General features: G+C 50.1%; 1 protein-coding gene across 3 annotated transcripts; it reads left to right on the forward strand.

Moving 5' to 3' along the window:
• Nucleotides 1–1,691: 1,691 nt before the first annotated feature.
• On the forward strand, nt 1,692–19,761 carry LOC309362880 (glycoprotein-N-acetylgalactosamine 3-beta-galactosyltransferase 1-A-like). 3 transcript variants are annotated; one of them, XM_081898873.1, is made up of 4 exons: nt 1,692–1,768; nt 9,102–9,365; nt 13,186–13,850; nt 19,088–19,761. In XM_081898873.1, the coding sequence occupies exons 2-4, from the start codon at nt 9,161–9,163 to the stop codon at nt 19,307–19,309; spliced, it is 1,092 nt and encodes a 363-aa protein (XP_081754999.1). In that variant the 5' UTR covers nt 1,692–1,768; nt 9,102–9,160; the 3' UTR covers nt 19,310–19,761. The 3 variants fall into 3 exon arrangements, with proteins under 3 accessions (XP_081754999.1, XP_081755000.1, XP_081755001.1); XM_081898874.1 differs by lacking the exon at nt 1,692–1,768 and adding an exon at nt 4,978–5,142; XM_081898875.1 differs by lacking the exon at nt 1,692–1,768 and adding an exon at nt 7,409–7,431.
• The last annotated feature ends 1,382 nt before the right edge of the window (nt 19,762–21,143 follow it).

The following is a 21,143-nucleotide window of genomic DNA, read 5'->3' on the forward strand; positions in this document are numbered from 1 at the left end:
CAGGAGTGTCAGTTTAGATGGCTTGAGCGTGAACGCCAAGGTGGTGAGTGTGATCCCCATTCGGGCCACCTGCCCTGCAAGGGGGGGCGGGTTGGACTAGATGACCCTCGGGCTCCCAACTCTACATTCCTATGATCCTAAGAGGTGCAATGAAAACTTTTTCTTCCTAAGGAAAAGTGGCAGTGCTAAGCGTGCTTTTTCTTGTAACACCCGCCCCACCACCCACCCCGCAAAACACCCTTTTAACTCTGGCGGGATGTGTTTGTACTGATTGCTCATGGAAAATTGCTACTTAAATTCGCCTCCCTTCACCATAGCTGCCAACGTTTCCCTTTTTTTAAGGGAAATTCCCTTATTCTGAATAGGATTCCTCGCAAGAAAAGGGAAAAGTTGACAGCAATGTCCCTTCACAGACACGCACCTGTATCACCCCATGAAGGATTATATCTGGCACAAGCCTGAGAAAAGGCCGAAGTGCTTGCAGGATTCTTATCCGCGTCCAGGGGAAAGCGCTCTGCACATGATCAGAAGAGTGCTCTCTGCTATTATTATTATTATTATTCTACAGGGCTGAGCCATTGTGTTGAACTAAGCTACAGAAGCTGCAGATGACACAACATTGATGGCAGAAAGTGAGGAGGAATTAAAGAACCTTTTAATGAGGGTGAAAGAGGAGAGCGCAAAATATGGTCTGAAGCTCAACATCAAAAAAACGAAGATCGTGGCCACTGGTCCCATCACCTCCTGGCAAATAGAAGGGGAAGAAATGGAGGCAGTGAGAGATTTTACTTTCTTGGGCTCCATGATCACTGCAGATGGTGACAGCAGCCACGAAATTAAAAGACTCCTGCTTCTTGGGAGAAAGGAGATGGCAAACCTAGACAGCATCTGAAAAAAGTAGAGACATCACCTTGCCAACAAAGGTCCGTATAGTTAAAGCCATGGTTTTCCCAGTAATTATGGATGGAAGTGAGAGCTGGACCATAAAAAAGGCTGATCACCGAAGAATGGATGCTTTTGAATTATGGTGCTGGAGGAGACTCTTAAGAGTCCCATGGACTGCAAGAAGATCCAACCTATCCATTCTGAAGGAAATCAGCCCTGAGTGCTCGCTGGAAGGACAGATCCTGAAGCTGAGGCTCCAAGACTTTGGCCTCCTCATGAGAAGAGAAGACTCCCTGGAAAAGACCCTGATGTTGGGAAAGATGGAGGGCACAAGGAGAAGGGGACGACAGAGGATGAGGTGGTTGGACAGTGTTCTCGAAGCTACCAGCATGAGTTTGACCAAACTGCAGGAGGCAGTGGAAGACAGAAGTGCCTGGAGTGCTTTGGTCCATGGGGTCACGAAGAGTCGGACACGACTAAACAATTAAACAATCACAAAGCTACAGCAGCACAGGCGCAAAGATCGAGGGGCCTTGCGTCCCTGCCGGCTTGCAATCCCCAAACCAGACCCTCGCCCACCCCCCACCAGGACCCCCCACCCCGCAGGCAGCGCGTCATCTCCAGACAAGCGGGCAAAGCAGCCGTAGCCACGCCCCCTCCCCTGCCCGGGCTCGGCCGCTTCAGCGCCTGCATGCTTTTTTTGGGAGGAGCAAGCGCACCAATCGGGAGAGGAGTTGCGACCTCTCAGCCAATGGGCGAACCCGGAGGCCGGCTAGGGTAGCCCAGGGCTCCTTGATGACCGCGCAGAAGAAAGATCGTAGCCGGAGTTGCTGGCTGATTTCCACCTTCTCCTAATCGGTGCATCTGGGGGGTGCAAAAAAAGGTAACGCCGAGCAATTTCCTGCATGCTCCAGGGTCTCCCACGCCGCCCATCTCAGCATCCTAATTTATCCCCCGCCCCCCTTAACCTTGTAGCTCCCAGTCGGAGATGCTCAGAGGTGTAGCAAACCCTTTGGCAGCACCCTATTCCTCTTCGTGCCTCCGCCTTTCGTATTTCCAGTCCCCATAGCCTTCCCAATCGGCTCCCGTCACTCCCCTCTTATCTCCTGTAATCCCTCTGGAGGAGCCTAGCTCAGCGTCGGGGAGCGCCGACTGCCAGGCATGCAGATGGTCTCAGGTTAGACCCCCGGCTTCTCCAGGGCAGGGAATGCCGCCCCCCTCTCCTAAAGCAAAAAAATACCCCGGGTCAGAGTCGGCAGTGGTGAGCTGGGTGGATCAAAGGTGCAAGGCTTGTGCGTCTGTTGCAAGGCTGCAACCTATACGCGCTTACATGGAAGTAAGTCCCATTGATTTCAAGGGTGCAGACTTCGGTGGAGGCATGCCTTCAGTTGCACCGTAACTCTCCCTCCCCCTTTTCCATTCTCATTGTTGCTTAGGTGGGGGAGAAAGAAGCTCCACCTCTCTATCTCCCTCCCTCCCAGAGACCTGTTTTTGGGGGGTCCCGTGAGAATCAAAATTAGTTCTGTCTCTGCAACCCTTGTTCCTTCTGGTCCTAGCAACAGGGACGGTGGGCACAAAACAATGTATGTTAGTCCCTTTAATTCTAGAAAGCTATGTTTTTTTTTAGATCCCCGGATTGCCAATAGATCCCTTTTGATCACAGCTATTTGCCACACCTGTGGTGTGTAGCACAAGCTCCCTGAGTGACCCTATTCACTGCCAATAGTTGCTTATTCCTTACACTGGCCCTGTAAAACTATAAAATGGGGTTAAATGTGCTGCTTTGGGGCATCTGATCCTGGGCCCTGCGATATGCAAGGACAGGGTGTGTCTGGTTCCACTGACCCCTGGCAGCTGTTGGGGAGCAACCTTTGCTATGTGCTCATTGGCTTTCAAGGGTGAATGCAAGGAACTTGGCTTAGTTATTTACCTTTCAACCCATAAAAGAACTTCTCTAAGTCATGCGTAAGAAGTTAAATGAAAAGTATTTTAAGATTATAACGGTGATGCAATGAAAGCATAAAGCAATGTTGAATGCACAATGCATCAAGTCCATTTACACACTGGAAGAGCCAAAGGCAACCTTGAGTTGGCCTTCCTAGTCCCAGTGTGGATGTGCTAGAATGCTGAACTGGGCACCTGGATGGGTTTAACATTGGTTGTATACCAGTTGGCCACACCAACGTACACAGCAGTCTACTGTGGAGCTGCTGTCCCAGGGCCTGCTTGCCTTCAGTGCTTGAGCCTCTGGTTTGCAAGCAGAAGGTCTCAAGTTCAACCTCTGGCATCTCCAGGTAGGACTAGGAATGTCTTCCACCTGAAATCCCAGGAGCACAGCAGCGGTGAAGGGTTAAAGCCCAACAAGCTCTATTTGCTTTCAAAATGTTGTCCATGCAATTGCCGAGTGCATAAACAGAGCCAGGCCTGGTCACTCCAGTGCTGGGAGACTTGTTGGAGCCAGTCTTTGTAGACTGGCCACTAACATGACCTGTGTCCTGTTGCCAGCAGGTAGACATGGGCTAGGTGTATGGTGATAAACTTGAAAGCCAATTCATGTTGTGCATTGAATCTGTCCTGACAACTGACTGAACTGCTACCTCTTCTGGTTTTATGTTTGGTGATTTGAAAGCGGTTTCAAGCACGTGTGTGTGTTTGTGTGTGCATGCGTGCGTGTGTGTGTGTATAGACCTCAGCTGGGTAAAGGTGAAGGGACCCCTGACCATTAGGTCCAGTTGTGACTGACTCTGGGGTTGCGGCGCTCATCTCGCTTTATTGGCCAAGGGAGCCAGCGTACAGCTTCCAGGTCATGTGGCCAGCATGACTAAGCCGCTTCTGGCGAACCAGAGCAGCGCATGGAAACGCCGTTTACCTTCCCGCTGGAGCAGTACCTATTTATCTACTTGCACTTTGATATGCTTTCGAATTGCTAGGTTGGCAGGAGCAGGGACTGAGCAACAGGAGCTCACCCCGTTGTGGGATTCGAACCACCGACCTTCTGATCGGCAAGCCCTAGGCTCTGTGGTTTAACCCACAGCGCCACCCGCATCCCCTCAGCTGGGTTATCCTTTGTCAAATACCATGGAAATGGGAGTGGGCCGGTTAAGCAAAACTATTCTAGTCCATTCCTGGCCTGAGGTACTCATGAACCCACGTGAAGAGCTGGGCAGGGCTTTGGGAGGCATCCACAAGTTCACCTTCCAAGAGTTGAGGGATCTTGCTGAGGTTTGTAGGTATGAATTTCTGCAGGAATAAGGTGCCTCTGCAGTTCAGGCACCCACATGGGGCATGTTAGGTTGAAGGTCCTTGGGCTAGGCTGGGAAGCCTGTGGCTCTTCAGGTGTTGTGGGCCTCCAACTCCCATCAGTCTCATCCAACGTGCTTATTGGTTAGAGTCAAAGGCAGTTGTAGTCCAGCAATATCTAGAAAGGGGCAGGAGTGCGGTCCTCCTTGAGGTTTCCCATAGGCATCGGGGTGGCCACAGTAAAAACAGAATGCTGGACAAGATGACCCAGCAGGACTCTGGGAGCCAGTGTGGTGTAGTGGTTAAGAGCGGTAGTCTCTAATCTGGGGAACCGGGTTCGATTCCCCGCTCCTCCACATGCAGCTGCTGGGTGACCTTGGGCCAGTCCCACTTCTTTGAAGTCTCTCAGCCCCACTCACCTCACAGAGTGTTTGTTGTGGGGGAGGAAGGGAAAGGAGAATGTTAGCCGCTTTGAGACTCCTTAAAGGGAGTGAAAGGCGGGATATCAAATCCAAACTCTTCTTCTTCTTCTTCTTAAATAAAGTATGTTTAGGATTGCAGCCTTCATTTGGACTGACGGCCCTGCAGCCATGAACATGGAATCCAATTTTTACTCTGTTCTTAAGCATGGATGCATTGAAAGAATGGAGAAAGAGAAAACCATCTGTCCTTTTATCCCCCTGATGGCTACTCTATAAGGTGGTAGAGATATGAAAGAGTGATTAGTCTGCATAAAGTGTCCTTTTAGCATGCAGAAGAGGGGGCTCCTCTCCATCCTCTGTCGCTTGGGCCTGGCTTTCCGTTGGGCTGAGAGATGTCCCTTCTGTTGCTATGGAAACCTCTCCCGGTGATGTGTTTTGGCAAACCACTGGCTCTCCGTAGAATTTCACTAGCTGGGGCTGGGGAGAAGCAGTTTGGGAGTGTGGATAAAACCTAGATTGTTACTAAACATTCACACTCTCCTCCCTGCCCCCGACAACAGGATGTTTGGGTCTGATCAGACATTACTCCCTTTCAGTTAGTGATGGTTTTGAGGAGAAGCTATCTCATGTGTAAGACAAGTATAAAATATATGTGTATGTGTGTGTGTGAGATAGAGAGGGGGGGGTGTCAGATTATCTCCCCATTTCACTGCCATATAACTGATTGTGTTCCCACATTACTGGGCTTTGTGCCAAAAACACTGTACTGACCATTGGGGAAATGGCCACTTGGCTTGATTCTTGCATTGTCCACCTAGCAATCAACCTATAAGTCACCTTGGACAGCAGGGGAGAATAAATTCAGGCCACATCTGCACCAGACATTTAAAGCACTATTAGGGTAAAAAGGTAAAGGACCCCTGGGCGGTAGAATTCAGTCAAAGGCAACTATGGGGTTGTAACACTCATCTTGCTTTTAAGGCCAAGGGAGGCGGCGTTTTTCCACAGACAGCTTTCCGGGTCATGTGGCCAGTATGACTAAACCGCTTCTGGCTCAATGGAACACTGTGACGGAAACCAGAGCGCACGGAAACGCCGTTTACTTTCCCGCTGCAGTGGTACCTATTTATCTACTTGTACTGGTGTGCTTTCGAACTGCTGGGTTGGCAGAAGGCTGGGACAGAGCAACAGGAGCTAACCCTGTCACACTGTTATACCACTTGAACAATCACTGCTTTCCCCAGAGCATTCTGGGAAGTGTAGTTCATTAAGGGTGCGGAGTGTCATGAGGGGGCCCTCGTTCCCCAGAGTTCCCTGCAGACAGAGAAAAATTATTTCATGAGGCGTTCTCCCCCCAATAATAATAATAATAAATAAATAAAATCCCTTGCTCATATAGGCTCAGTTTCCTTCTAACTAGGGCACATATCTTATTTAATGCCATTGTAACGATTGTAAGGTGATTGCTATTATTCTTATTTATTACGGTAAATTTGTATACCACCCTATCTATGCCTGCAGGTCTCGGGACGGTTCACAAGATCAAAATCGCAATATAAAAACATAGAAATACGTGATAAAAATGATTTTTTAAAAATTGTTCCTATTATACTGAAACAATATTGCCCTGGAAACTGTTGGGTTTTAGGCCGATATGTCAGGGCATGGCCATAGCCAGGGTTTATTTTATTGGAGGGGGCAGGCTTTATGTGGGGGGGAGCAGAACCAAGTTATCTGCAACGCAATTGGTCAGTTAAGTATTTTTATTTATTTACTTGATTTGGAGGGGGGCAGCTGCCACCCTGCCCTCCTGGCTATGCTCATGTGCCAGGGTATAAAATAAATTTGGGAGTCTGACCCATTTTTTGACCCAGGGAAGCACAAAGGGAACATTTTCCCTGTGGTGTACTTGACTTCTGTCCAGCACTTGTACCAAATCCCCCACCCCTTTCCTGTTTCGTCTTCCCCCTCCTGCATTCCATTTTTTAATGAGAGCAGGAGGAGTCAAAGAAGAATCTGTCACATTTTGTCTCTTGAGGCTGCTTTGCTGAGTTGTTCTTCTCAGCCACCCTTTGCAAGCCTGCTACAAGGGGGTTAATTGGGTTGTTTTCAATTCTGATTATATATTTTGTGTTATTACATTGTGAACTGCCCTGAGACCTCCGGGTATAGGGCGGTATATAAATTCAAATAATAATATTATATTATTATTATACGTGGCACATAACAAAATAGGACAGCTGTGGTGGCTGATGGGAGTTGTAGTCCCAAATATCTGGGCCCGCTGTGGTGGCTGATGGGAGTTGTAGTCCCAAATATCTGGGCCCAGCTGTGGTGGCTGATGGGAGTTGTAGTCCCAAATATCTGGGCCCAGCTGTGGTGGCTGATGGGAGTTGTAGTCTGAAATATCTGGGCCCAGCTGTGGTGGCTGATGGGAGTTGTAGTCCGAAATATCTGGGCCCGCTGTGGTGGCTGATGGGAGTTGTAGTCCCAAATATCTGGGCCCGCTGTGGTGGCTGATGGGAGTTGTAGTCCAAAAGATCTGGAGGGCCCCCAGTTTGGCAAAACCCTCCATGGAATCTAGCCCTAATATTTATCCCCCAGCGTACAAGAGTTTTCCATGGTGCCATCTGCCTTTTCCTGCCTCGAGGGCCGCCGGTTCTGCCAACTCTTTGGGCAATTAGTTCGTTAAGTCCTCTGGGGCCAAGGGATTAATTAGCAGTCACTTTGAACTGATTAATAATAGATGGAGATGGGTTTGTAACCGCTGCCAGCAGCCACCGACTAAGCAATTCATTAAAACAGCAACCCTTGGTGCAGTGCATCCGGGAGTGGAGCGGGGAGCGTGGCCAAGCAAGTCAAAATAAAAGGGGAAAAGAACGAGGTGCATGTTGCATAGTGGTTACGTTCGAGTGTTGCACAAGGACCCGGGAGGCCAGGGTTCGAATCCCCACTCAAAAGAGAGAGAAGCACGTCTGCCACTTTGAGCTCCTTGGAGAACAAAGGTGGCTATCAGTGCAGGAAATTAAAATAAATCTATAGATGTGCTCTACTAGGAACATAAAAGGTAAAGGGACCCCTGACCATTAGGTCCAGTCACAGACGACTCTGGGGTTGCGGCGCTCATCTCGCTTTACTGGCCGAGGGAGCTTGTGTTTGCTTCCGGGTCATGTGGCCAGCATGACTAAGCCACTTCCGGCGAACGAGAGCAGCGCACGGAAACGGCGTTTACCTTCCCGCCAGAACAGTACCTATTTATCTACTTGCACTTTGACGTGCTTTCAAACTGCCAGGTTGGCAGGAGCAGGGACCGAGCAACAGGGACTCACCCTGTCGCGGGGATTCGAACCGCCGACCTTCTGATTGGCAAGTCCTAGGCTCTGTGGTTTAACCCACAGCAGCTGAAGCAGTAGTCCATCTAGCTCAGTACTATTTACACTGATGGGCAGCAGCCAGGATGCCAGGTTGGCGGCTGGGGAAACCAAAATATCACTTAGAGAAGGATCTGAAATATTTTCCTTGAAGCCTGAATCAGTTAAATTCTGGATTGCATTATGTGATGTTTTAATGTGCTGTAAACTGCTTTGAGATTTTTTTCTTTAAAATATAAAACAGTATAGGTATTATTTTATTCTATTCTATTCTATTCTATTCTATTCTATTCTATTCTATTCTATTCCATTCCATTCCATTCCATTCCATTCCATTCCATTCCATTCCATTCCATTCCTGGAGGGGGTGGAACAGAGCTAGACAGCCTATTGTGGTGACTACAGCCCAGCTTTATAATAATAATAATATAATAATTTATTATTTATACCCCGCCCATCTGGCTGAGTTTCCCCAGCCTCTCTGGGCAGCTTCCAATCAAGAGTTAAAAACCATACGGCATTAAATATTAAAAACTTCCCTAAACAGGGCTGCCTTCAGATGTCTTTTAAAAAGAAGATAGCTGCTTATTTCCTTCTCTTTGACATCTGAAGGGAGAGTGTTCCACAGGGCGGGCGCCACTACCGAGAAGGCCCTCTGTCTGGTCCCCTGTAACCTCACTTCTCGCAATGAGGGAACCGCCAGAAGGCCCTTGGTGCTGGATCTCAGTGTCCGGACGGAACGATGGGAGTGGAGACGCTCCTTCAGGTATACAGGAGGTGCCAGGAGGTATATTTAAGGTGCCATTTGGCAATTAGCTAATATATCTGAATTTCTAACACTGCCAGCAGTTCTCTCTAGGATTTTCAGATTACAGTCTCTCCCTGCCATACCTGAAGATACTAGGGATTAAACCTGGGACCCTCTGCACACCTGTTCTACAGCATTGCTAAAGCAAAGCTGATGTGGACCTGACCTTTCCTTTAGATGGGGAGGTCTCTGAGAGCACTATGTAACAGCAAAATCCAATAAATAAATAGTTTTCAGCCAACATGGTTTCTATGAGGATCTGAGCTGCTAGACCAGAGTTTATCTATTAACTCCTTGGCTGTCACTGGGAGCAGAGTGGCCATATCTCTAGGCAAGGCCCCTCACTTTTAATCTTCTGTCTTCCCTTTGCTACAGGCCACATGAAGCACTCTGCTCTTCCCGTCCTCCACCCCTGACACCGGCCGCAGGTGGCCATGGGGTTCCTAGGCTCCAAGAGCTCCTTGTTGGCATTCCACCTGGGCCTCATCGCTGGCTTTGTCAGCACCTTCTACCTCATGGGCAACCTGACGTGGGAAGGGCCCCCACGCCTTGGCTCCCAGCTGCCGCGTGGCTACAAGGACCCGGAGTGGATTGTTGATAGATCAGCTCTCTTCAGCGTGGCACACCCGCACCTGGAAGGTAAGGGCTGGAGGGGTGGTTGTTGTTGTTTAGTCATTTAGTCGTGTCCGACTCTTCGTGACCCCCTGGACCAGAGCACGCCAGGCACTCCTGTCTTCCACTGCCTCCCGCAGTTTGGTCAAACTCATGCTGGTAGCTTCGAGAACACTGTCCAACCATCCCGTCCTCTGTCATCCCCTTCTCCTTGTGCCATCAATCTTTCCCAGCATCAGGGTCTTTTCCAGGGAGTCTTCTCTTCTCATGAGGTGGCCAAAGTATTGGAGCCTCAGCTTCAGGATCTGACCTTCCAGTGAGCACTCAGGGCTGATTTCCTTCAGAATGGGTAGGTTTGATCTTCTTGCAGTCCATGGGACTCTCAAGAGTCTCCTCCAGCACCATAATTCAAAAGCATCAATTCTTTGGTGATCAGCCTTCTTTATGGTCCAGCTCTCACTTCCATACATCACTACTGGGGAAACCATAGCTTTAACTATACGGACCTTTGTTGGCAAGGTGATGTCTCGGCTGGAGATGAGAGGGAGGCAAGTGTTATAAGAGAAATACTGCTCCCTTTCCCTTATGGGGTATCTAAGAGCCCGTATAGAGTCCTTAAGTAGGTTCTCTATCGATAGGAGAAAATAACAGAGGTCAACCAGAGAATATTGAGAAGCAAAGCAGCTATTAAGCATGATCTTTATTAAACTGTTGCAACAGGGTTCCCCACTCCCCCACGCAGGGAGGCAGGAGAGGAACCCAGAACATTGGTGTGCAAGCTCTTCTACAGACTTTTGAAATTGCCTCCCCTGTAGCTCAAGACCACCCCCCAAAACATCATACATACATCACAGAAAGAGGTGGTCCCCAGCAGAAATTTGAGTGTGTTGCTTTTCCCTGTCTGCCACGACACACGATAATGCCTTATCAGATTGCCATTTCTGGGTAGCCTGGCCATTCCTTTGAGATGGTAAATACTTAGTTCCTGAAAGGCAAAGGTAAAGGGACCTCTGACTGTTAAGTCCAGTCGCGGACGACTCTGGGGTTGCGGCGCTCATCTCGCTTTACTGGCCGAGGGAGCTGGCGTACAGCTTCCGGGTCATGTGGCCAGCATGACTAAGTTGCTACTGGTGAAACCAGAGCACAGAAATGCCGTTTACCTTCCCGCCGGAGCGGTACCTATTTATCTACTTGCACTTTGATGTGCTTTTGAACTGCTAGGTTGGCAGGAGCAGGGACCGAGCAATGGGAGCTCACCCTATTGCGGGGATTCAAACCGCCAACCTTCTGATCAACAAGCCCTAGGCTTTGTGGTTTTTAGACCACAGAGCCACCCGCGTCCCTTTAGTTCCTGAAACCCTTACACATATTGATATTGTTCTCAGCTTAACAGATACTTGCCAGACTGTATTTACAAGGAGGTGTAAGCCCATACAGTCCAAAGACAATTGGAAAGCTTTTCCCATTTCCTTCCTCCTTGCAGAGAAATATTTGAGGTAAATGTGGGAGATTCAAACAAAATGGCTTTAGAATTATTCTCCTGTGCTGTTTCAGACACGTGGTTTATATACTTACTGTCAGAGCTGCCCAAGGTCCCAGCTCACAGAGGACCAACGCCAGTTCTTGTTATATACAAAAGTCTTTATTAACGTTCAGTTTCGATTCCAAAGCCGCGGCACGCAGCTCTACGTCTCAACGCTGGACCGCTGAAGCTCCGTCTGAATCTCCTCCCCCCCAGACACCAGTTCAAGACCCTAGCCTTGCTCCACCTCCTCCTTTGCTCCTTTCTCCTCTGGGTCCTTCTGCCCGCTGGGGTGCTGCCCTTTCTGGACTCTTCTGATGCTGAGTCCGCGGATTCTTCCCCCTCCCTCCGGCGTGCTTTAGGACCTGGCTCCCAGTCTGCGCTCCCGGCTGTCCCGCGCGCCTGTGCATTTGAAATTGGCGCGCGCGCCCAGCCGGTAACCTTCCTCCTGACCGTTACGCTGCTCCTTTCACTGCTTCCCCCTTCGGGGGGGGGGTTAGCTGGCTCTGACTTCCCCTCTGTTCCCTCACTCAGCGATAGGGGCGTGGTCAGTCCTGACTCATCTTCTCTTTCCCCTGAAAGGGAAGCCGGCCCTGACACGTGGGACCCTTCCCCCCCACTACGCTCCGGTGGGGAAGCTGGTCCCGATCTCCAGCTGCTGCTTTGGGAGTCACCGCTGGTCCCTTGCTTCTGGTGCGTCCCCCCCGGGACCCCCCTTGCTCTGGCTATAGGCGCCCCCTTCTGGGAATCTTCCGAATCACTGGACAGACTCATGGAATGTCTTGCCCCACTGTCATCCTCACCTACACTGCCTTCGGATTGTTCCCCTTCGCTCTCCACTTCCTCCTTCCCCTGTGCCTCTGCTCCTGAACCCCTGACACTTACGTATGTGTTTGCCTTGTACATTTATGAACATTTATATATATATAAGACCTTAGAATTCCTATAACAAAAGGGTGGGAAGAATCTGTTGGACTACCACTCCATTGGTCTCCAGTCATTGGCCATGTTGATTGGGGTTGATGGGAGCTGGGAGTGCAACAACGTCAGGAAGGATGCAGGTTCCTTAGTTTTGCAACAGAGAAATCTAAATAGGGGCCTTTAGGTGGGAGCATGTGCTTTTTTTCCCTCTAAAAAATGTTTAGGGGTACTCTCATTTTGACTCAAGAAAAATCACCATTTTATAGTTCAAACTGGGAAAAATAAATACAGTAAATGGACAACAGTACAAAGATTCACAAAACGTTTAAGGGTATGTGTACCCCTATGTACCCTCAGAAAAAAGCACTGGTTAGAAGTATGTCTTCCACTCTATTTGGCGGTAACTTTGAAGGTGACTCAGAAACTACAACTAATTCAGAATGCGGCTGCCAGACTGATGCCTGGGAGTAGCCGCTGGGACCATATAACAACAGTCCTAAAAGATCTACATTGGTTCCCAGTACGTTTCTGAACAGAATTCAAAGTGTTGGTGCTGACCTTTAAAGCCCTAAACTGCCTTGGTCCTGTATAACCGAAGGAGTGTCTCCACTTTCATCATTCAGCCTGGGCACTGAGGTCCCGTGCCGAGGGCCTCCTACCCGTGATCACTGAGATCAGGTGTCCCAGTTCATCTCCACCCCCATGGAACCTGCCCCAGCCATTCTTTTGGCTGGGGCTCACTCCCAGGGAGCCCTGATCTTCTCCCCTTCAGAACAGAATGCAAACTATACAATAAACCAATAAAACAGTAGAAACTAATAATAATTTAAAAATGACAATTATACTAAAATTAAACTAATCCCCAGCCCCAACAGAGCAAAAACAAAACAAAAAACCAAAATTTAAAAAGCCACAGATTAAAAACTATTTTAAAACATTTAAAACCATTTTCAACAGTTGCCCCAACCCCAGAGTTTGTTCCAGTGAGTCTGGGCTCTTCAGGACTCACGGCCGGACGATGCCCCTCTGGTCTCCCAGGAGTCTAAGGCAGAGCAGGGAGAGTCTGGGCCCCGCTCCCTAGGCCAGGTGGGAAAAGGCCTTGCAGGGAGCAGCCTTCAGCACTCACAACAGGGCAATGTCTCTCCAGTCTCTAGGAGCCTCTGAAGTACAGCAGGTGAGTCTGGGCCTTGCAAGGAGTGGCCAAACAGACAGATAAACAGGGAAAGGTTCCTCTATTGTCTCCACTTTCAATTAACGTTTTTGTCTTGGTATATGGAGCCCTGATATTTTGTGAGAGGGAAGTCTATAAATACTTTAATAAATAAACAAAGTGCGTGGTAGAAGCCCTATAACCGGAAGCGTCTATTGTGGAATATGCTAACTCTGTGGCCTCCTCCTTCTCAGGTGAGGAGAGCAGCGTGGCTGACGAACTGTATGACAAAGTGCGGATCCTGTGCTGGGTGATGACAGGCCCCAGTAACTTGGAGACGAAGGCTCGCCACGTCAAGGCCACCTGGTCGCGCCACTGCAACGTGGTCCTCTTCATGAGCTCCGTGCAGGACGACAACTTCCCCACTGTCGGGCTGGGAACCAAGGAAGGCCGGGACCAGCTCTACTGGAAAACCATCCGGGCTTTCCAGTACGTGCATCAGCACCACTTGGAGCAGGCAGACTGGTTCCTCAAGGCCGACGATGACACCTTTGTGGTGGTGGACAACCTGCGGTGGCTGCTCTCCAACTACACCGCTGACAGGCCCATCTACTTTGGCAAGCGCTTCCGGCCCTTTGCCAAGCAAGGCTACATGAGCGGGGGAGCTGGCTACGTCCTCAGCAAAGAGGCCCTGCGGCGCTTTGTGTCTGGCTTTGAATCCAAGGTGTGCAGCCACACAACCTCAGTGGAGGACCTTGCCCTGGGCCAGTGCATGGAGAAGATGGGCGTGGAGGCTGGGGACTCGCGGGACACAGAGGGGAGAGAGACCTTCCATCCTTTCGTGCCGGAATCTCACCTGACGGAGAAGTTCTCGAAAAGCTTCTGGTACTGGAACTACTGCTATTACCCCATTGTGGAGGTAGGTGGCCGTATCCTGTTTTGGGAAGGGGCAGGGAAGGTAGAGTGGAAAGGAGAGATCCTGGGGTTGAACCTGGGACCAAGCCCTGTGCTCTGGGGCAGCGTATCAGGAAGGAAATCATCTTTCACAGCCCTGTCTCATAGTGCTGAACTGTCAGGAGCTGGAGTCAAGGAGTAGATCAGCAATCAGAGAAAAACAGAGTGCTGTGCTGGCTAGGACTGATGAGAGTTGAAGTTAGACCTCTAAACAGGCAGCAGCTGCCTCTCAGCTTTAGTTTGTGTGCATGGATAAGAGTTTATCTACCTGAAAACAGCCTGAGCTCCTATTCATGTTAGCTCTGAGGTTAAGTCCCGTCCAACTTCAAAGGGTTTTAACTCCAGGTAAGTGTGTGTATAGGGACACGGGTGGCGCTGTGGGTTAAACCACAGAGCCTTGGACTTGCCAATCAGAAGGTCGGCGGTTCGAATCCCCATGATAGGGTGAGCTCCCGTTGCTCTGTCCCTGCTCCTGCCAACCTGGCAGTTCGAAAGCACGTCAAAGTGCAAGTAGATAAATAGGTACCCCTCCGGCGGGAAGGTAAATGGCGTTTCCGTGTGCTGCTCTGGTTCGCCAGAAGCAGCTTAGTTATGCTGGCCACATGACCCAGAAGTTGTACGCCGGCTCCCTTGGCCAATAAAGCGAAATGAGCGCCGCAACCCCAGAGTCAGTCACGACTGGACCTAATGATCAGGGGTCCCTTTACCTTTTAAGTGTGTGTATGGCAGTAGGCCAAAGTGACCTATAATCAAGGCCCAACCTGCTCCTTCACGCATTGCAGCTGTCAGAGCTGATAACGTTTTCATAGGGCAATATTTGCTGCTCTCACCTACTCCTGGTATTTATTTAACCAGAACAGCAAACATCCTCTTTACTACATCAGTGCAGGACTTGCATTCAGTCCTGGTGCCTGTTGTCGTTGGTGGGGCATGGTAGCTCCTGGCAGGCAGCTGGCCTTATGTTTCCCGAATCAGAAGTCTCCTTTGATAAATCCTGTGCATGCCATAGCTAGGAGAAGCACCTTCAACAGTAGGGACCGGGGTGACACTTTGCTCTTTGGTTAGGGAGAGTGTCTTTGCCTTTCATTGGTGAAAGATTCTGGAGGTACGATCCCAGATTCATGTGGTTTTCTAACAGAGGCAAGAGGTCTGTGTGCTTCAGCCATTCCCAAAGCATTTCCCTCTAGCTGTCGGTGAAGTGTGGATTTTACCCGGTGAGTGATGCTCACTTCTTCAGGAAACCTGGTCTCATTCCTTTCCTAAGGCGTGTTTTTCCACCCTGAGCTTTCAGCAGTGGCACCCCTGTGGATAAGGTAATAGAGTTAATAGCATTAGGCACTTTGCCCTGCTTTATGCAGGAGGCTGTAGCAAGGGGAGGTGCAAAGAGGGTCTCCCCATCCCACCTTTGGTTTTCCTTTCTTTTTATCTGTGTGGCATATATGAGGGGGTACTCACAGGTACTTAGTCAGAAAAGGGGAATGTTCAGAGTATGGAAGGTAAAATATGAGTGGCCTGAGAACTGAGAAGACCAAGGGGATTAAGTAATTAGGTTAACTTGTGTTTAGCTGTGAGATGCATGAAAGAGAGCCAACAGGATTGCTCTGCTTCAGGGAGATTATTATTTTTTTTGCCTAGTGTGAGTCTGGGCTGTTTGTTCTCTGGAAACTTCATTTATATCAGCTAGGCAGGGGCCTGGTATAAATTCTTGCAAGAACTCACTGGAAACCAGCACTGCTCCTTCACCAGTGGTGCTGGGGTAGGCAGGTTGCCCTCAGAGATGCTACCCTAGGGCTTCTGCTGCCTGAGGTAGCTACCTCAGCCCACCTCATGGCAGCCAGGCCCCAATACCAGGGATAAGGAACTGGATCTGACCAGTGGGCGGGGTCCTTAACTCCATGGCCCACTGTGGGCCAAGTTTTACAGGTGGGTGTGGCCACCCACCTGCCAGCATTCTGTTTTTCTAGCCCGGGCTTTCTCAACCTCGGCCCTCCAGATGTTTGAGACTACAATTCCCATCATCCTTCACCACTGGTCCTGCTAGCTAGGGATCATGGGAGTTGTAGGCCAAAAACATCTGGAGGGCTGAGGTTGAGGAAGCCTGTTCTAGCCTGTCTTTCACCATTTTCCATTTTTCATAGCCCAAACGGAAGGGGCGTGAAGTGGCCGCTCTGCTGAAACTAAGCAGACCTAGGACTGACCCATAGCTGAATGGGAGAACACTTGGAACCTTGAGCTCCATCATGGAAAAGGGAGGACATAAATGCAACCCAGATATTGGTGGACTACAACTCCCATCATCCCCAGACAGCATGGTCAGTGGTCAGGGAAGATGAGAGTTGCAGTCCAACAGCATCTGGAGGCCCACAGCTTCCCCAATCCTGATTTAATAAATGAATTACCGTATTTTTCACCCTATAGGACGCACTTTTTCCCCTCCAAAAATGAAGGGGAAATGTGTGTGCGTCCTATGGGGTGAATGCAGGCTTTCGCTGAAGCCTGGAGAGCGAGAGGGGTCGGTGCGCACTGACCCCTCTCGCTCTCCAGGCTTCGCGGACCTCTTCGCAAGCAGTGGGAGCGCTCCCGCTGCTTGCGGAGAGTTGCCTGCATGCCGAAGCCTGCGTGCACTGAGCTCAGCGCGTCCAGGCTTCGCGGACCTCTCAGCAAGCAGTGGGAGCCAGCGCTGGGCTCCCACGGCTTGCAGAGAGCTGCCTGTTTGGGGGCTGGGGTTGGGGGAAGCTCGGGCCTCCCCCGCCCCAGCCCTGCGCCTGGGGAAAAAAATTTCCCCCCTTTATTCCCCCCCCCAAAAAAAACTAGGTGCGCCTTATGGGACAGTGCGTCCTATAGGGCAAAAAATACGGTAATTTTTTTAAATCCCCGAGTCCATTGCCAAAGACACCCAGATTCTTTGGAGAGTTGCTGTCCGGTGAGGAATATCTTCTGCAAAATAAGCAAGTATGTACATATTGATTTGAATAATTAGTTCAGCTTGCTAAATGTTGCAGAATCACAATTTTTTACTTCTTTCTTGATGATGCAGAGTGCACACCCAGTCCTATTCTCATTGGATCGTGCAGCTGGCATGACAGGGGGGCGTGGATGATGGACTCAAATTCCCATTACCCCTGACAGTTGACCATGTTGGCTAAGGCTGATGGGAGTTGGAGCCCCACAGAATCTAGAGGGCCTCAGCTTCTCCATTCCTGGCTTAGAGAATACCTGTCATTTCTGATGAGCATGCATTTCTGCATGTGGGGTTCTTATAAAGGAATGATTGGCACTGAGCTTTGCGTTGGCTGACCCTTTTAGGAGGCCATTTACCAGTTCCACCCATCCCCCAACCTCATGTTTCCTGAAGCTTATTATGCCCCTTTTCCTTAATCCAACTAAGGCTATTGCTTTAGTCAGTAATGGGATGAAGGTTTCCTGCGACATACATAGATGGTAGGTTGTTGTTGTTTAGTCGTTTAGTTGTGTCCGACTCTTCGTGACCCATGAACCAGAGCACACCAGGCACTTCTGTCTTCCACTGCCTCCCGCAGTTTGGTCAGACTCATGTTTGTAGCTTCGAAGACACTATCAAACCATCTCATCCTCTATCGTCCCCTTCTCCTTGTGCCCTCCATCTTTCCCAACATCAGGGTCTTTTCCAGGGAGTCTTCTCTTCTCATGAGGTGGCCAAAGTATTGGAGCCTCAGCTTCACGATCTGTCCTTCCAGTGAGCACTCAGGGCTGATTTCCTTCAGAATGGAGAGGTTTGTTCTTCTTGCAGTCCATGGGACACTCAAGAGTCTCCTCCAGCACCATAATTCAAAAGCATCAAGATGGTAGGAGTGGACAGCAAAATAAAAGGCTAGGCTTGCTGAGATGGATGTAAGGGAAAGAGGAAAGAGCAGGCCATTGTCTCAGCAGAAGGACTCCTATCACCCCATGTCCTCAACCACACCTGACCTGCAAACCAGCCTGTGTGCTCGACCAACACGTGGGATGAACTTGGAGTCCTGATTCAAAGGGGGATTAACCCTTTGCCCATTGGGTAATCGGTCCTCAGATAACAAAACTGCAGCTTAGAATCAAGGATGCATAGTTTGGTCGCAAAACCGGATTCTTGATCAACGTGCAGGTTGTTCCAGAGTTATTGCAGGGAGGATGAACTGGGCAAACAGCAGTCGGATTGGCAGCTTTGTTACATCTGTGGCTGTGTCACAAACCTTTGTACCAATATTGCAGGCTGCCCTGATGGATAGGCAAGCAGGCAGGGTCCTCCATTGCACCACAAGTTTTCCGGTGAGAGGATCCTCAGATTAGTCTGCAGCTTCTGCCGTTCTCTGTAGTTGTAACTTCTGCTTCTTGTGGCATATGGAAAGAAAAGGGACGCTGGTGGCGCTGTGGTCTAAACCACTGAGCCTCTTGGACTTGCCACTCAGAAGGTCAGCGGTTTGAATCCCCACAACGAGGTGAGCTGACGTTGCTCTGCCCCAGCTTCTACCAACCTAGCAGTTCGAAAGCATGTCAGTGCAAGTAGATAAATAGGTACCGCTGTGGCTGGAAGGTAAATGGCATTTTTGTGTGCTCTGGCTTCCACCACAATGTTCTGTTGTGCCAGAAGTGGTTTAGTCCTCTTGGCCATATGACCTGGAAAGCTGCCTGTGGACAAATGCCGGCTACCTCAGCCTGAAAGCGAGATGGGCACCGCAACCCCATAGTCGCCTTTGACTGGACCTAACCATCCAGGGGTCCTTTAAAGGTAAAGAGACCCCTGACCGTTAGGTCCAGTCGTGACCAATTCTGGGGTTGCGGCACTCATCTCTCGTTATTGGCTGCAGGAGCTTGCGGGTCATGTGGCCAGCATGACTAAGCCACTTTTGGCAAACCGGAGCAGCACACAGAAACGCCGTTTACCTTCCCGCCAGAATGGTACCTATTGATCTACTTGCACTTTGACGTGCTTTCGAACTGCTAGGTTGGCAGGAGCAGGGACTGAGCAATGGGAGCTCACCCAGTCACAGGGATTCGAACCGCCGACCTTCTGATCGGCAAGTCCTAGGCTCAGTGGTTTAACCCACAGTGCCACCCATGTCCCTTTTCCAGGGGTCCTTTACCTTTGCCTTTATGGAAAAAGGACACAGCAACAGTGAAGGGGATGGCTTTCCTTGCTTGCTGCGTGGTCCACAGTTAACCCTGGTTTTCCTTTGCTCCTCCTAGGGTCCCCAGTGCTGCTCCGACTTGGCCGTCTCCTTTCACTACGTGAGCTCAGAGTTGATGTACACCTTGGAATACCTGTGCTACCACCTTCGCGCTTATGGCTACAGGTATCGCTACCACCCGCCTTTGCCTGAGAATGCTGCTCATCTCCAGCCCCGCCCTCGGGGGGAAGCCCCAGAGAGGACCAATAGTACTACACTGCAGACCGAGAAGAAGGTGTAGGGGCGGATCCTTGGCACGTCACCCTTGAGCAGAGCAGCCCAGCCCAGCCATCCTTGGACAAGACCAGTGCCCCTGTTATGGGGCCATCTACGCAGGAAAAAGCAACAAGAGCTGAGCAGGCCACAAGCCGAGAGATTTATTTTAATCCCTAAAGGTGTGTGTGCATGCACACTTGCCACACAAGGGGTCTTGCATATGGCAGAGGAGCCATTCTTATTTGTGTGCTGAGAAGCAAATGTCTGGCCTACTATGGCACCGCTTGGCCTATCCTATGCTCGCTCGTTTTCCTACTGCAAACTGGGGAGGCCCAAGCCTTCCATGTGCTGTGAAGCAGTTTCATGCTTAGTAAGCGCTCTTGATGCACTGGGGTGGGGAGACTGGTCCCTGGGTGGTGGGGAAGAAGAGGGAATAGAGGGGCTCTTATGGGTCCTGGAAGGGAGAGTCGAACTCACAAGGGGTGTGTGTGTGTGTGTGTGTGTGTGTCTGCCGCCACCACAAGAATGAGGCACAACTGAGCAAGGAGAGCACCACAGCGTAGGGCTTGGGTTTTACCACTGGAGAAAGAATAGTAAGGGTCCTGGCTGGTGCCATTATGGTAAGAGGGACCCAGCACTACAAGAGGGGGACGCGTGGTCCGTTTGCACCCTTGCAAGCTGCGTTCGGGGGTCTCGCAGTTGATATTATAGGATGAAGTGCTTGTATCTCCTGTGCCTGCAATTTCCCCCCATTATTAGGTTTCTTGATACCAGAGCCTAATAATTAGGCCGTCTGCCTTTAACGTCAACATGTTCCAAGTCGGGGTTCTTCACCCTTGGGTCCCCAGATGTTGCTGGACCATCAGTCCCAGCCAACATAGCCTTGTTGTTTAAGGGTAAGAGAAGGAGAAAATAGGAAGAACAGAGAGCGGGCAGGTAAGCAATTTAAAAAGGTAGGGGAATGTTTTTTGTTTTTTTAAGTGGCAGTTTGTGGCTTAAGGCAGGTCCCAAATCTGGAAAGGCTAAAGTACTGTGAGCCTGCACTTGTTTCTCAACTGCAGCTCCCATCATCCTTGACCATTGACCGTGCTGGCTGGGGCAGATGGGAGTTGTGTTTCCACAACATCAGGAAGACAACAGCTTCACCACTCCTTGTATGAGACACCCTAACTGTGCATGGTCCTCAACATTCACATGAATGAAGATGCTGCTGTATAATGGCTGCAGCTTCCGGCGAGATATTGTGGAGCTCACAAGAGGTACCACTGCTGCTTCTCCCGGGGGCGGGGGGGTGGGAATGCACCTGCCCCCTTCCACTCACTGGAGAAGCAACGAGAAGTGGCCTCAGCTTCTGAGTTCTGGTGAGATCTTGTGGACTTCCCACGAGATCTTGCCAGAAGCTGCAGCCGCGCAACCTCAGTAAACGAGACTTCAGTGGAGGGACATCAGCCGTGAGGTGGGTGGCACCTTCCCATTTTGCCCCGTTGTGGGTTGGTGGGTGAAACAGGACAGGAAGGACAGCCCTGGTTTGAAGGCAGAAGGACAAGCAAAAGGCAGGCAGTGTGATAAAGCCTGAAAGCGTTATTGCTCCTTGCTGTGTCACTGGATTTGAACGTTCTAGTGTTTTTTGCCTGGTGGGTTAGACTCTTAATCATTTGATGGTCCCAAGTGTCCCCTGGTGGCTATTGCATGCCATTTTATAGTTACGGTAAGACTTTTTACCAAACCAATCTACCGTATTTTTCGCTCTGTAAGACGCACCAGACCATAAGATGCACCTAGTTTTTGGAGGAGGAAAATAAGAAAAAAAATATTCTGAATCTCAGAAGCCAGAACAGCAAGAGGGATCGCTACACAGT

Source organism: Podarcis melisellensis, assembly GCF_964234715.1.
Source record: "Podarcis melisellensis genome assembly, chromosome: 2".
Lineage (NCBI taxonomy): Eukaryota > Metazoa > Chordata > Lepidosauria > Squamata > Lacertidae > Podarcis > Podarcis melisellensis.